Below are 14,583 nucleotides of genomic sequence, written 5' to 3'. Positions count from 1 at the left end.
AAGACTTCCATCATTACTTGCATTGCATATTTGAAATCCTTGCAAGTTCTGTTCCTCTCAATCTTTACCTCTTTTCTTCAACCTTTTGAAAAATTATTAGCTCGATCTCCATTGTGCACCTCAAATCCTTGCTTGTTCTTGGTTTTCCCAATTTCCATAATTCCAACTTTGAACATCCATCAGCAACTTCATTTCACATCTCAATCCTTTGCTACTCTTTCTCAAGTTTGACTATTTCTCTCTCTCTCTTCAGCTTTTCAGACAAAAAATTACTCGACAGCTTTGCAAAATTCTCAATTTACAACTGAGTTTCATGAGAATTATGATCTCGGCCTGCAAGGCTCCTATTCTTTGGAACTATTATCTAGAAAAAGGTTACCATTTCTGGATATTCCACACTTTTAATAGTTGTGCTGTGCAGGGAGAGATGCAGCTCTCATGAGTTCATTTCTCCTCTTATTTTCTCACTGCTTGATATTTTGAAGAGCAATTTATTGCATCAATTGAAATTTTAGTGACTGTAAGGTGCAAAAACTAGATGCCATGTTGCCACCTGGTTTCCGATTCCACCCTACAGATGAAGAGTTGGTAGGGTACTATCTGAAGAGGAAGATTGATGGGTTAAATATTGAACTTGAGGTTATTCCAGTGATTGATTTATACAAGTTTGATCCCTGGGAACTACCTGGTAATTACATGCCTTCTTTGTTGATTACTTGTTGTCATTAGGTCTTTGTAGCAGAATGCAGAGAACATTGCTTCATATGTTTAAATTGACAAGTATTCTCTGAAACAGAAATGCTAATTTAAATTGTTGCTGGCTAGAAAATCTTCATAATAATAATGCAATTTTTTTTTTCCTTGTGCTTAATTTCTTTTCAATGTGTGTAGGAGAATTGCTTCTTTAACTTTTAATCAAATCATAATGTGCATGCTATCCTAGAACAAAAGGGCCACTTTATGTAAGCATCTAATCTTTTTTTTTTTTTCTAAACAAGCCATTGAATTGATTAGACTTCACTACATTGTTTTGTCAAAAAGTTAGAACATGCAACATCAACATGTTTGAATAATGCTGTAAAGTCAGAAATGCCAAGCTGCTTGTGTGATTTGCCTTGGAGTCAATTAAACTCCTAAAAAAAATAATGATTTAACTATGTTTACAATGTCTATGTTTTCAAAAAAAAATTTTCTTCAAAAAAACGAGACAGTTCTTCTTTCTTCTTACCCACGGAGATTGAAATATAATACTTGGGAAGACATCACTTTTCAGGGTTGGAATTCAACAGAGTTCATTGATATATCATGCAGTGGTATTAATTATTATTATGGTTATTCAAATTCACATGTCTTTATGACAAGTCATTTACTTCCATCTAAACTTTTATATATACAGGTGGTGATGTTTTCAGTGTGATGAGATCACCTCCAATTTGTAGGCAGGCGAGTGAAGAAGAAGAAGACAGCTTGTGGTTGCAAGAAGATAACACTCTGGTGACCGTAATGTAATTGCTGATGAAAGATAATATTAAAAATGGCAGGAGAAACTATTTAGAAGTTACTCTTGGACCAGCTCCTTCTGAAAGAATGAATTATGTATAAATTTAATTTGAGAATAATAATAGCATGTATTTATCAGCATTTAGAAGTTACTCTTGGACCAGCTCCTTCTGAAAGAATGAATTATGTATAAATTTAATTTGAGAATAATAATAGCATGTATTTATCAGCTTTGGATTCATATGCTTCATCCTATTTGTACTTGTATCGCCTGCCTATCGAGAAGAGGCCACTTCGCTCTTAAATTTACGACCGAAGTATCTTCTTGAGAGGAAGATGATGAAGTTCTACTTAGCTTGCTTATTGCAATTGCTCTTGCTAATGAATTTGAACTGAGCCAACATCATAGAACTTATCTGATCCATTTACTTCTTCACTTAATTATCCTAAATTTTACAAATAATTGCTTTTAATTAAGGAGGATAGTGACACTTGTAATTTATGATTCTTTTAAATGATTGTAAACTTACTAAATTAAATGCAACCCTTATAGTTCTAGAATTACTCTAACACATTTGTTCAGTAATGTAATGCATAAACATCACTTCTTTGGTGTTAAATTTCAAACAAATAGATTGATTTATGAAATCAATTGCTAGTTGCAAATACATTTTCATTTCCAATTTGGTCAAGGTGAACATGCCATGAGTTCATGTTAAAAAGTCTTGGAAGAAGCTTACATCAAATTTTTTTAATGTATATATACGAATAATTATTTTCTAAGCTAATCCATTTCCAATAGACAGACATATTGGATTAATTAGATAATTAATCATCTAAAATAATACAATAAAGTAGACTTTTGGGAAATTAAGCAACGCTTATGAAGCCAACTAGTGACTAATTCAAAGTCCGATGCATGCACATCTATGACTTCAGTTTGCTTATTCAATGGATGATTATAACTGTACTGTTTTAATTTCTAATACTAAATGTCCAGCTTAATCAAGATTGACCTATCCACTTGTTAGCGATCATTGACCAAACTAATTAATTAACAAGTTCTTGCAAATTAGAAAATTGCAAGTATACTGATTTTTCTTCCAGATACATTGATTTTTCTTCTGAAAAAGTACCATTTTTTCCATCGACAATTTGAAAGAATATTATTTATTTAAACAAAGAATCATCAAAATGACATATTAAAGTCTATCGCCTTTGGCAACTCCACGGCACGCACTACTTTTTTTTTTACATGAATATTAAATATTTCTATTATATATATATATATCAAATTAATAAAAAAAACTCTTATTATGGTTAATGATGCTTTGCTGTATCAAATTAACAAGATATTCCTTAAAATAAAATGCATGTTTTTCTTGCCCAACCAATCTAAGCAATTAGAATAGTGAATCAACCATCTGATCACTTATTTGAATAATTAGATATAAGAATGTATTCAATGGCGATCACATTGGTACTTGCCATGGTATAAAAATCTACAAGCATCTTTGGCCATTGACTTTGACTTTAGTATCTTAGATATTTATATAAGATACACCACCACAAAAGCTATCTCTATCATGACTTTTTCAGTTAACTCCTCAAATCTTTAAATTCTAAATCTTTGCCCTTGACTTATTGCAAGAATATATATCACACAATGTATGAGGGTTAATATGTGATTTTAATTTAAGTTTAAGTTTAGTTTGTAATCTTTAAATTTTGAATCTTTGGACCTTGTTAATATGTAAATACTAAATAATATATAGTACAAAAAAATATCAAAATTTCTGAGGGGTTGGATGGTAAATTTGTCGTGGAAACGTCCGTAGATAGAACAACCTGTGAATTCTTTCCCCTTCTCGGTTCTCACACGGTTCACGCCCATGCTCATGCACAAACCAACGGCATCACGTTAAGTACTAGTTAACGTGAAAGAAGCCATCAAATCACTAAGAAAGGAAAGGAAAAACTAGCCATGGAAGAAGAGGAAGCGGCGGCGGCGGCGGCGGCGATGGCGGCGGAGGGAGGAGGGGTTCCTCACTTCTTCCTCTGCCCCATCTCCATGGAGCTCATGCGCGATCCCGTCACCGTAACCACCGGCGTCACCTACGAGCGCAAGAACATCGAGAAATGGCTCTTCGTCTACAATAAGTTCACCTGCCCCGCCACCATGCAACGCCTCCCCTCCTTCCACCTCACGCCCAACCACACCGTCAGCCGCCTCATCTCCTCCTTCGTCGCCTCCTTCCCTTCCCCTCCTCCTCCTCCTCCTCCTACTCCCTTCTCCGATCGCCGGAAAGTTGACCAAGTCGAGGCTCTGCTCTGCAGCATACGTACCGGCCCCTTCAAGTCCGCCCGCCTCAAAGAGCTCCGCTCTGTTCTCGCCGGCGACGCAAATCTCCTCGACGATGTCAATGTGTCGTCGAAGGTGCTCGAGTGCGTCATCGCGGAAATAGTGAACAGCGCCGACTTCGTTGGCTTCGGCGCCTGCGAGGAGGCCTTCGGCGTCCTCGCGCTACTTCCCCTGTCGGACAAGGCCACTGTCGACGTTGTAGTGAAGCCGGAGCACTTGAGGCCCATCATGGCCGTCCTCCAAAGTGGAAGCTCCGACGCCCGTGTCGACGCCATGTCGATCTTAGTCAAGATCTCGAAAGTGAATAGGGACCATTGGATCCCCGCCGACCAGGAATTAGATCTTTTCACGGCGCTGCTGGAGCTTCTCTCCGACGAGATCTCCTCTTCGACCAAGCTGAGCCTCTGCTCTCTGGACTTGCTCCTCGAGCTGGCGGTGCGCTCGCGGCGGAGCCGCTCTCGCGCGGTCGAGGCCGGCGCGGTGCGCGTGCTGGTGGAGCTCCTACCGGAGGCCGGCCGGCGAAGCTGCGAGCGGGCCCTACTGCTGCTGAAGCGACTGTGCGAGCTGCCGGAGGGGCGGGCGGCATTCGCGGAGCACGGGCTGGGCGTGGCGGCGGTCACAAAGAAGTTGCTGCGTGTTTCGGAGACGGCGACCAAGCTGGGGGTGAAGGTGCTGTGGCTGGTGAGTAGCTTCTCAGCGGCGGGGAAGGTGGCGGAGGAGATGGTGGTGGTCGGGGCGGTGAGCAAAATGGTGACTCTGTTGCATGCTGCTGGCGGATCATCGACCAAAGAGAGGGCGATCGCCATGATCAAGTTGCATGGGGGTGTATGGAGGCAGTTCCCGTGTTTTCCTTGCGAATTAACAAACTTCATGCGATCGAATCATTGATCTCTTGCTTCAATTCAAAGTTGAATTTTGTGTAGAAATGAAAAGCAATCACTGGAATGAAAATTTCGATATGAAACTTTTTCTTTTGCTTTTACAGGTCACAAATTTCCACATTATCCGTTTTCAATTGCATTTGCTGTACATTTTCCTCTGAAACTTTAGGAAACTACTAACATGCATTAGTGCCTTTGAAAAGAAGCTAGTAAATAAATATTGTGTCATACATAGACATTAATTTAAATATATGTTGAACTCCGAATTATATGTTACACATTGGGCCTTAGTTTACTAAATTTATGATATTAGACTACCAATGAAAACTAAATAACTGAAACTTTAAACAGATGATTAAAATTCAATAACTTCTATGCTTGTTTGATAAATAAATAAGATCTACATAGGTATTCATACTTCATATATAAACTATGGAGTCATAAAACAATCTTAACTTAGCCAAAGAATGTACAGCAAAAGCTTGCTTGTAATCTATGTGATGAATACACTGTAATCACCTTAGACAAGCACCAAAATAATATCCATATATCCTATTTCAAACATATATCAAAATCACCATGCAATAGAACCACAAGCAAACGCATTTGTTACCATCAACATGATTCAGATTCTGTCATGCGGAATCCTAGCCACCATCTTTGCATGTGCTTCCCGAACACCCTATCCAACTTCAGCACTATGTTTTGAACTCTGATTGAGAATGCTTGTCATTATGACAACCTTCGGAGTTGCCCTTTGACCTGCAAATACAATGACAACAATCTCCTTTTATTCAGTCGGTATTTCCACAACACTTGAGCTTCTAATAAACGTAAAAGTGTGAGCTTGTAAACTCCATTAGTGGTTCTAAACGAACTTGGAACTCATGGATAAATTGTTAAATGAGAATTTGAAATTACTTCAAATGTAATGGCATATGCTATCACAAATAGGACGAAAAGAAAAAAGAAATAAATTTGTCAGTTTATCACTTAATCCTGATTTTGCCCAAATCAACAGAAGTGGAGAGAAAGGAAATTTGAATCTCTAATAAATACAACAATTATGGCATTACTTGCTTTTTTTTTCCAAATAAGATGGATAAAGTGGAGAGTAAAATAATGTAATTCTTTTTTTTTTTGCTTTAAAGTGGGTGCCCTACTTCCCATTCGAAGTACATAAATAAGAAGCCAAATATTGGCTACAGTTTAGTGATGGGAACAAATTAATAACTGAACCATCAAATGTGGAAAGAACTCTTTCTATTTCAAGGAATAAGGCGCACCTGGGATAGAATAACTCGTGAAAACTGTATCCTAGACCAGCCCCATTTTCTCCACAGCTAGTAATATCGTCCTGACCACCATGACAAGGTTTGCTATCACAGTCGAATTGGACATTTTCCATGTTCACATCATCACACTTACTACTATGCTCCTGGCTCTGGTATCTGTTGTTACTTTGACCATGACTGTCAGCCCATCCACGATGTTTTGGGCTGATACTTCGTTTGCGACTGCTACTTTCAGCATTGTGTCCTGAGCTCTGATTGGGAATACCTGGATTGCAACTGATGGCAGGATTGTCCTTGTGACCATCTTCAGAGTTGCCCTGGGACCTGCAAAACACAATGACAAAGCAATCTCCCTTTCTTCAGTCAATATTTATAGCACACTCTGGCTTTAAAATCAGAACAGTTAAAGAAAAACAATTAGCTTCTGCTTATGTAAAGATGTGACTTAAGAGAGAGTAAACTCTCCAGTTGCCAATCTAAAAGAACTTGGAACTTGTGTATAAATTATTGGTAAGAATTAGCAATTACTTCAAAGATAATTATTCAACAGTTTGACCTTTGGGCTTAAAAATGACATCCTTCCAACATAGTATGAATGAAGTACAACAAATGTTTCATCAAAATGTACAACAAATGGGGGCAATCATGTCGGAGTGTCACAGTGCAAACTTCCCTGTGAGCTCGCCCCGGGGGTTTGCTGAGGATTAAAGGGCAATGCCTTTCAATATAGACAATCTCAGATGGGTCAGCCATGGCCAAGTTGTTCTGACTTGCCAATCCAAATTAGAGTTCAACCTACCTAATCAACTGGAGATATTCAATCTGACCAACTTATGATGATGTTTTTATCGATCTATCTCCATCAGCCCATGTGCCACCCCCCCCCCCCCCCCCCCCCCCCCCCCAAAGGCATATGCAATTAAACAGGTATGCAAAATATGAATTCCAAATCTGATGCAATGTCAGTTAATCGAATTATCCAAAATCAGGAAAGGCAATTGCAATGTCACAGACAGATCTATTCTATGTTGCTCTCATCAAATCATGTTCACTTTTATATCCAGTTAAAAGATTAGCAAACTCCTATAGTGGGGTCAATCGGATGAAAATAAGAAAAATTTAAATTTATCAACTCATCTTCTTTACTCGGAAGAAATAGAAGTAAATTAATTCCATTCAATTCTTCCATTTTGTTTCCGCCAAAATCAGGAGGCAGATGTAGAAGGGAAAAAAATAATCTCTAATAAACACAGATACCTGACATTATTTTATTCTTTTTTATTCATTATCTGTGTAAAAACGACTGGTGGAAGTGGCTATAAGTGAGATAATGTAATTCCTTTCTTTTCTTGAAAGTAGGTGAAACACTGCAAGTGCAAGTGAGAAGTGACATTACTCCTGCTTCCTCCCCTTCAAGTAGGCATTATGTCAATGCTGGTGACTAAAATAAAATGACAAATATTGACTGCAGTTCAATTGTGAAAACACATTAAAATCTGAACCATCAAATGTATAGAGAATACTTTTTATATCTCAACTGGTGAAGACACACCTGGGATAGAATAATGCATGAAAACTGTATCCTTGACCATCATCAGTTCCATCACGGCTAGAGTTATCCTGCCTACCATCCTGAGAAGGATTGCTATCATAGTCTTGATGAACATTTTCTACTCCACGCCAATCATCATGACAGGGATTGCTGCTGCAGTCTTGTTGGGCATTTTCCACACTCACAGAGCCACACTTGCTAGAGCTTTGACCCATGTTCTGAAATCTGTTGTTACTTTGGCCATGGCTATCATGCCAACCACCACCGCTATAAGCATTGTTATCATAAGCATCAGAGCCAGACCCCCATCTTCTAGATCTACCACCATATCCACCACGTGATGTCATATCCAGCAATTCTGAGGGAACATGCTGATCAGCACCCTTCAGAACTTTAACAAGCTCTGCTGCGAATTTAGAATCTTGATCACAGAAAAATGTATATGCTACTCCCTTAGCACCTGCCCTCCCTGTCCTCCCAATTCTGTGAACATAATCTTCAACTCCTGTTGGGAAATCATAGTTGATCACAACCCTAAAAACAGGACACAAGTTTTGGACCACCACAACCATTAGATTAATAGTTCAAATAAATGATACACAGAAACAGAAATGGGCTAACCTGATGTCTTTGACGTCCAAGCCTCGGGCAGCTACATCAGTAGCTACAAGTATGGGTGATTTCCCACTGCGAAATTGGCTCAAAACACAATCTCTCTCACTCTGAGACTTGTCGCCATGAATAACAGCTGCTTCAAAACGACGACTGAGATTCCTAGCAAGCTGATCGCACATTCGTTTGGTTGAACAAAATATTATTATTCTAGATCCTGGTTCTTGTTCACACAAGATGCGTTCTAATCGCCTATGTTTCTCCATAGGCGTAATGACTTCTACATACTAGAAAAAGATAGAATCTATCAGCAAATCTGATCCTGTGTAACTGCAAATGAGATAGGAAATATCAAGTTTTCACCCTATGCATACCTGAGTAATGGCCTTATTAGCAACCAGTGTGTCAGTATTGCCAATGTTAACCTGAACAGGATTAGTAAGAAAATCTGCAGCTATTCTACGAACTTCCTTTGGCCAGGTTGCAGTAAACATAAGAGTCTGACGCTTAGATGGTATCTGATCCACTATTTTCCTTAATTGTGGCTCAAAACCCATGTCAAGCATCCGATCAGCCTCATCAAGCACCAAATATGAGACTTGATGGAGGTTTAATCTTTTCATATTCAGAATATCATTCAAACGTCCTGGTGTAGCAACAATGATATCAGCTCCACGATCCAACTCTCTTAACTGGGGTCCTTTTTGAGCACCTCCATACAAGCACTAGACAAACATAATTACATAAGAAACATAACTAGACATCAAGATATATCACATTGAGAAACTACAGATTTCTCCTCTTATTCCTGAAAATATAATTAAATACTGCTTATTATCCTGAATTTCCCATGACAGGTACTCAGCATAACCATCTCATTCCACTGTAAAACAATGACATTTTCTAAAGCATAATGACTGCACATGGTTAGTCCCAAGACATCTCTCCATGGACTCATGGCATAAGAGCATGGGTACATTTGGTCCTCAGGAGTATTGAATTTTTTTTATTGCTGACTCAGTATCATGCAAACCAAAAAAATCAAACTAAGGAATGTAACAACTATCATCAAACATACCACACAAGATATTCTTGATGATTTACCAAACTTGACTGCTTCATCCTGTATTTGAGTGGCCAGCTCCCTCGTTGGTGACAAAATTAGTACAGTAGGACCCATCTTAGAATTATTATGATTGCGTTTGAGAACAACAAACCCTGGCATTAGAAAGCCTAATGTTTTTCCTGATCCTGTCTTTGCAATGGCCACAATGTCACGCCCCCTTAAGACAATTGGCCATGACTGAGCCTGAATTGGTGTAGGAGCCGAGAAGCCGGCATGATGCACCTATGAAAGCAACAGACAAAAGAAGTTCAGTACCAAGTATGTGCAACACCTTGTCACAAAAACAAAAGTTGCTCCATTACAGGCTGATATAAAGAAAACACATATGGAACCAGGATTTCATTGTGAAACTTGCAAAAAGTCGGACCTCCATAATGTTGGATTGAATGGTCTCAAAACTGGCACAGGCGGCTAGTACAACTGCTAGGGCAGGGCAGGGAAATCAGTTGTGCTCCCTATTATTTATTTAATCATTCTAAGATATGCAGGTATATTAGAAAATTAGTCAAACGTGTCAAAAGGAGCTAAAACTAAAAACAAGAATAGCTAAGTGATTGCGGGTCACAAAATTCAAATAAAATTTGAAGTAATAAATCCCATTGAAATTGAAAAAAAAAAATAGAAACAAAAAAAAGCAATTCTAAGACAATGCCATTATAACTTAAGTTTAGATGCTGATCACCAACAGAATGAAGCATCACTTAACAAAAAAGAGTAAGATCAATGACAAAATGGTAATACCAGAATGACATAAGAAATCAAAGCATGATCTAACATAATGAAACAATAACAAGAGTAACTCAGAATTATCCTACCTAGTCCTATATCAAGTAAAGAATCAATCCCTATCTTAACCAACATAAAGTGATGTCATAATTACTGACTTACTGTGACATCTTGGTTATATAATGAATCCATATATGCTCAACTATGATGTTGGCATTCAAAGGGAAAACAAAAAGTCCCATATCATCCCATGCACAAGCTGTTTATATCAGAAAACATCCTCATCAATGTTGTTAATTACAATTTAGACAAGGCATTCAAAAGCAACTCATCCCAAAGTCATTCAAATCCCACACAAAATGTTAGTGAATGTGCTGATTGGAAGGTAGAAATTGTTAGAGGTAATAAGTTAATAGATTATTGGTAATTAGTGGGTTTAATCCCACCTTGATATTTTAGGTTTAGGATTTCTATTTTGGTATGAGATGATTAAGGTCATTGAATAAAATGGACCACTTAACAATGACCCCCTTGCCGCCATGATGCTATCTTCTAGAAGGGCGTTTTACATCTCTAAACAATCTAAAGAGAAGGTTATTGGCGGATGTCTATATAAGCACATGATTATAACAGGAAGCAGAGGCAACTGCACAACCCAAAAAAGCAGATAAATCACTTACTCATCTTATGATATTTGTTAGTGAACCAGTGGTTATACACACCGGACTGGTCAAACAAGAACTGGTGACCTTTCATTAACCAATTTTATGTTGGCTTAGTTTGTGTTTCCTAAGTGGGAAGGAAACACAAACAAAAATAAGATGGTAGAGAGATTTCACCATAGACCCTTTTCCTCTGTTTCCTTTGACAGACATGAGGGATTAGGGAAGAAGGAATGGGGGTTATATTTCCTCAATTTTGAGCCAAATCTACTTCCACCTTATTCGGGCAGAGAAGACATTATTCACATGCAATCGAGCTTAAATCCAACCCTATTTTTTATTTCTGTTTCTAACAAATATATTTTTGGAATTCCCACCCTCTTTCCTTTCCTCCAGCAATATAGTGGCCAGTGAAGTTTTATTTTTTCCCTCCAAAAGAAACCAATAGCGAAATATTTCCCTATCCTTTTCATATAAAGTTTCTTCCATACCACCTTTTCTTAGTTGTTTCATATGCTTGTTAAAAACTGAACCTTAAGTACAAACTATGCAAGAACAAAGTATATAACAACAGAATACTATGAGTTACCTCTTTAAGAATATCAGGTGGAAAGCCAGTAGATTGAAATGTCATATATGGATCTGGAGCAACATCTCCCTGTAAAAACATCAAAAGAAAGAGAGGTGTCTACCTTTCATAAGACAGAATATAGAAAAAGGGTGGTACATGAAAACAATTCAGAACAGATGAGACTAAATGACTTGAGAAAAAAAATAGTGAATTGTTGATGGTGGAATATATCTGATAAATATTTCTTCTAATTTTGAATTTTAGTTCACATATTAGAATCTGTTACAGCCTGTACATTTCCGATTTCCACAGTCCATCCTTTCATCAAATTTGTAACATAATTCTAAAACACTCTTCATATAGTAAAGGTTGTAAAGCGAAAGGATTTTTCCATGCAAAACTACACATTTTGACAAATTTATTATACATTCAGGTACAAGGGATTTTCATAAAGTTATATATTCAGTAATTATCAGTTATGTTGGCCAACTGATGCACCCTAGAAACAGGATAATTAATTTCAACTATTAGGCCAAGTTACTACACTATCAAGGAATATTTTTTTATCATTAGTCATGCTATAAGCTCAATTCATCAAGCTCAATTGAGTTTATGGGAGTTGATTGAATGGACAATAATCTAAATTTTTTCTAGCCATGCTAAACAAAACAAATGTGATGCTATAACCAAACAAATAAATAAATAAAACAATTCAGCTGGATCAGATCCCTAATATGGTTTATTGATCTGGTATAACTCAACTGGCACAGTCAGATCTTCTATATCATCAACTTATCTCCCATAACAGTATTCAGAATGGGGAAATTGTGCATGAATTAACCAATCAGCTAGAGTATATGTTCTAATCATGACTTGTCTCAACCTATGGCAAACTTCCTATAATTAAATGGCATACATCTATTTTGACAATGTAGATTCTAGATAAATGCCTTATCAATCTGCACTTAGAGGCAAGAAGTGGGCATGACATGAGAACAGAAAAGAAAGAACACCATACAGATATTACTAAAATTCCATCTTTCATGGACCAATGATCCATGCCATTGTCTCTCGTGATATATGTAGTGCAAGTGTGTAGCATGTTGTCAACTAACAACTTAATCTCCGTAACACTAGTAATTAGTAACTTCCTTAATATTAGTAATACTAGGATATCTTAAAGTTAATATTTTGAAATAAATAAAGTTGCTCTTAGTATATTTTATGAATAGGAAAATCCTTAGTTCATAGTTCAAAATTAGTTTTCAATAAGTGAAAATTAACAAAGAAATAAAAACAATAGAAACATAGCAGCTAAACCAGCAAAAGAACCACATATACAAGCACAACCATGAAGCAAGATGCATACAGTTACAGTTATTTCATGCTGACGTCGATATGCTTCTGCAGTTGAAGAAGCTGGACCAGATTTTGCTGAACTTTGCTTGTGATGTTTCACTATGGATGGCTCTTGCACAAACTCAGTTGAATCAATGATTGAAGGATTACCAATGGATCGACTACCTACATACTGAAAGGCAAAGATTCATATCACCAAGACTGGCCTAACCTGAATATCAAGACAATGACAGTACTATCCACCTAATAAAAGGAGGCGCTTCACTGTCTGTAGAAGACGGACAAGCATTAGTTGCATCTTATGACACTCGTTTTAGCAGTGTACTACTCCCAATATCTACATATGCTGGGTAGACGATTGATAGCATCATCAATAAGTAAGCATGGATCAATATATATTAATGGTTCAACAACTCTGGAGATACTTGTTATCATCAATGAGCAGTAATAGACCATTTTTTACATCACTAGCAAGTATATATAGAACAGGTCTGTCTTTTTTGACAGCATTAACCACCTTAAGAGAGAAGGCATCACTGCCAATTGAAGCAAAGCCTTCTTACATTAAATACTTATCTTCCAATCTTTTTCAACACTCAGTGGTTAGTAACGGATCCAATTTCTTTGGTTGCATCATAAAAAAAAAAAGAAAGAAAAAGAGAGTGGTTACTTGAAATAGTTCTCGATGCTCATGGCTAACCTTTCTCCTCGACACATTAACACATTATCACATAATCTCCTCAATGTAAAAAAATACCTGACAGGGATTCTGATTCGCATTCTCTTCAGGGACAGCTAAAGGCGACTGTTGCTTAGGCTGTTGCATGGATGAGCTCACTCCAGGTCGCAGTTGTGAAGCAACCAAGGTCGGTGGTGGGTCCTCAGAGACAGGACGCTCGTACTGGGTGACCTTGGTCTCCGGATTCCAGTAGTACAGGTAATCAGTGCTGCCGTCGATCAGAGCCCGCCAAGGACTGGGAAGAGTTGGATCTGGCGGAGCATATCGTGGCCTCTTTGAGGGAGGAGAGTTGGGAACTGAGGATGTAGTCATTCCCCTTCTTCACTATTAAAATGAAAATCAACACAAATCTTGTGAATCAAGAAAACGAAATGGATCGATGATAAATCATAAACCCTAGCAAATCACACGATGGTACAAGCAAACCAAAAGCTAAGCAAAGATGCCGGTGGTTGGGTTAAACTAGGAATGTTCCCTACAAAGAATCCCCGAAGGGCACACCGGCCGATTATAAGAGAGATGACAAGGAATGCGCCGCGGCTTCGGCTGCTTCCCGCGGTCTCTGCCTCCCAGCGGCCCTCCGCCGGCCGAATGGAACGACGGAGAGTCGCTTAATCGAATAGCCGCCGGCGCAGAATCGTAAACGACGGGAGAGTTAACAGAAGCTGTCGCCGAAGGGAGAAGAAGGAACCTACCAGGGTCTAAAGGCGCTACCCCGCTGCCCAGGTATCAATGCACTTATGCACCTGCCCGATGCCCGCCCCCCTGCCTGACAGACTGCCCAAAGCATACACAGATCGGAAAACAATCTTGTAAATACATTTAAATGTTAATACTTCCCTTTTTTTAAAAAAAAAAATTAAATATTTCTTAAATGATAAATGATTATAGTTATCAATATTACTACTCCTCGACTTTCAAATATTACATAAATATTTTTTATTTACGATTTATCTGCAAAAATAACAAACAAAAAAAAGAGAAATTTTAATAATAAATAATCTATATATAATAGATTAAATTTTACAATGACAATGCACTATGATGTATGTATTATTGACTTGATAAATTTATGTTGGTTCAATCTTAACACTATGCTCAGGGCTGTCTCAACCATTCTTGAGGTCCTAGGTGAAAAAAGAATTTAATATTTTTTAAAATAAATATTAGAAACATTTAATTTTATTAGTTATAGTAA

General features: G+C 37.8%; 2 protein-coding genes across 2 annotated transcripts; one reads left to right on the top strand and one right to left on the bottom strand.

Annotated features, from left to right (window-relative positions):
• The first annotated feature begins 3,458 nt into the window (after positions 1-3,458).
• LOC122019833 (E3 ubiquitin-protein ligase PUB23-like) lies at positions 3,459-5,088 on the top strand. The gene has a single exon (XM_042577392.1). It carries the CDS (start codon positions 3,485-3,487, stop codon positions 4,748-4,750), a length of 1,266 nt encoding a protein of 421 aa, XP_042433326.1. The 5' UTR covers positions 3,459-3,484; the 3' UTR covers positions 4,751-5,088.
• Positions 5,089-5,165: 77 nt separating this feature from the next.
• Positions 5,166-14,146, bottom strand: LOC122019832 (ATP-dependent RNA helicase-like protein DB10). Its single transcript, XM_042577391.1, has 9 exons — positions 13,404-14,146; positions 12,657-12,818; positions 11,306-11,374; positions 9,281-9,550; positions 8,577-8,927; positions 8,212-8,489; positions 7,591-8,124; positions 6,030-6,362; positions 5,166-5,505 (listed from the first exon to the last, which is right to left on the bottom strand). Exons 1-9 carry the CDS (start codon positions 13,695-13,697, stop codon positions 5,442-5,444), a joined length of 2,355 nt encoding a protein of 784 aa, XP_042433325.1. The 5' UTR covers positions 13,698-14,146; the 3' UTR covers positions 5,166-5,441.
• Between the last annotated feature and the right edge of the window lie 437 nt (positions 14,147-14,583).

The sequence above is a fragment of the Zingiber officinale genome, chromosome 9A, assembly GCF_018446385.1.
Source record: "Zingiber officinale cultivar Zhangliang chromosome 9A, Zo_v1.1, whole genome shotgun sequence".
Taxonomy (NCBI): domain Eukaryota; kingdom Viridiplantae; phylum Streptophyta; class Magnoliopsida; order Zingiberales; family Zingiberaceae; genus Zingiber; species Zingiber officinale.
This window is presented reverse-complemented; position numbering and strand designations above follow the sequence as displayed.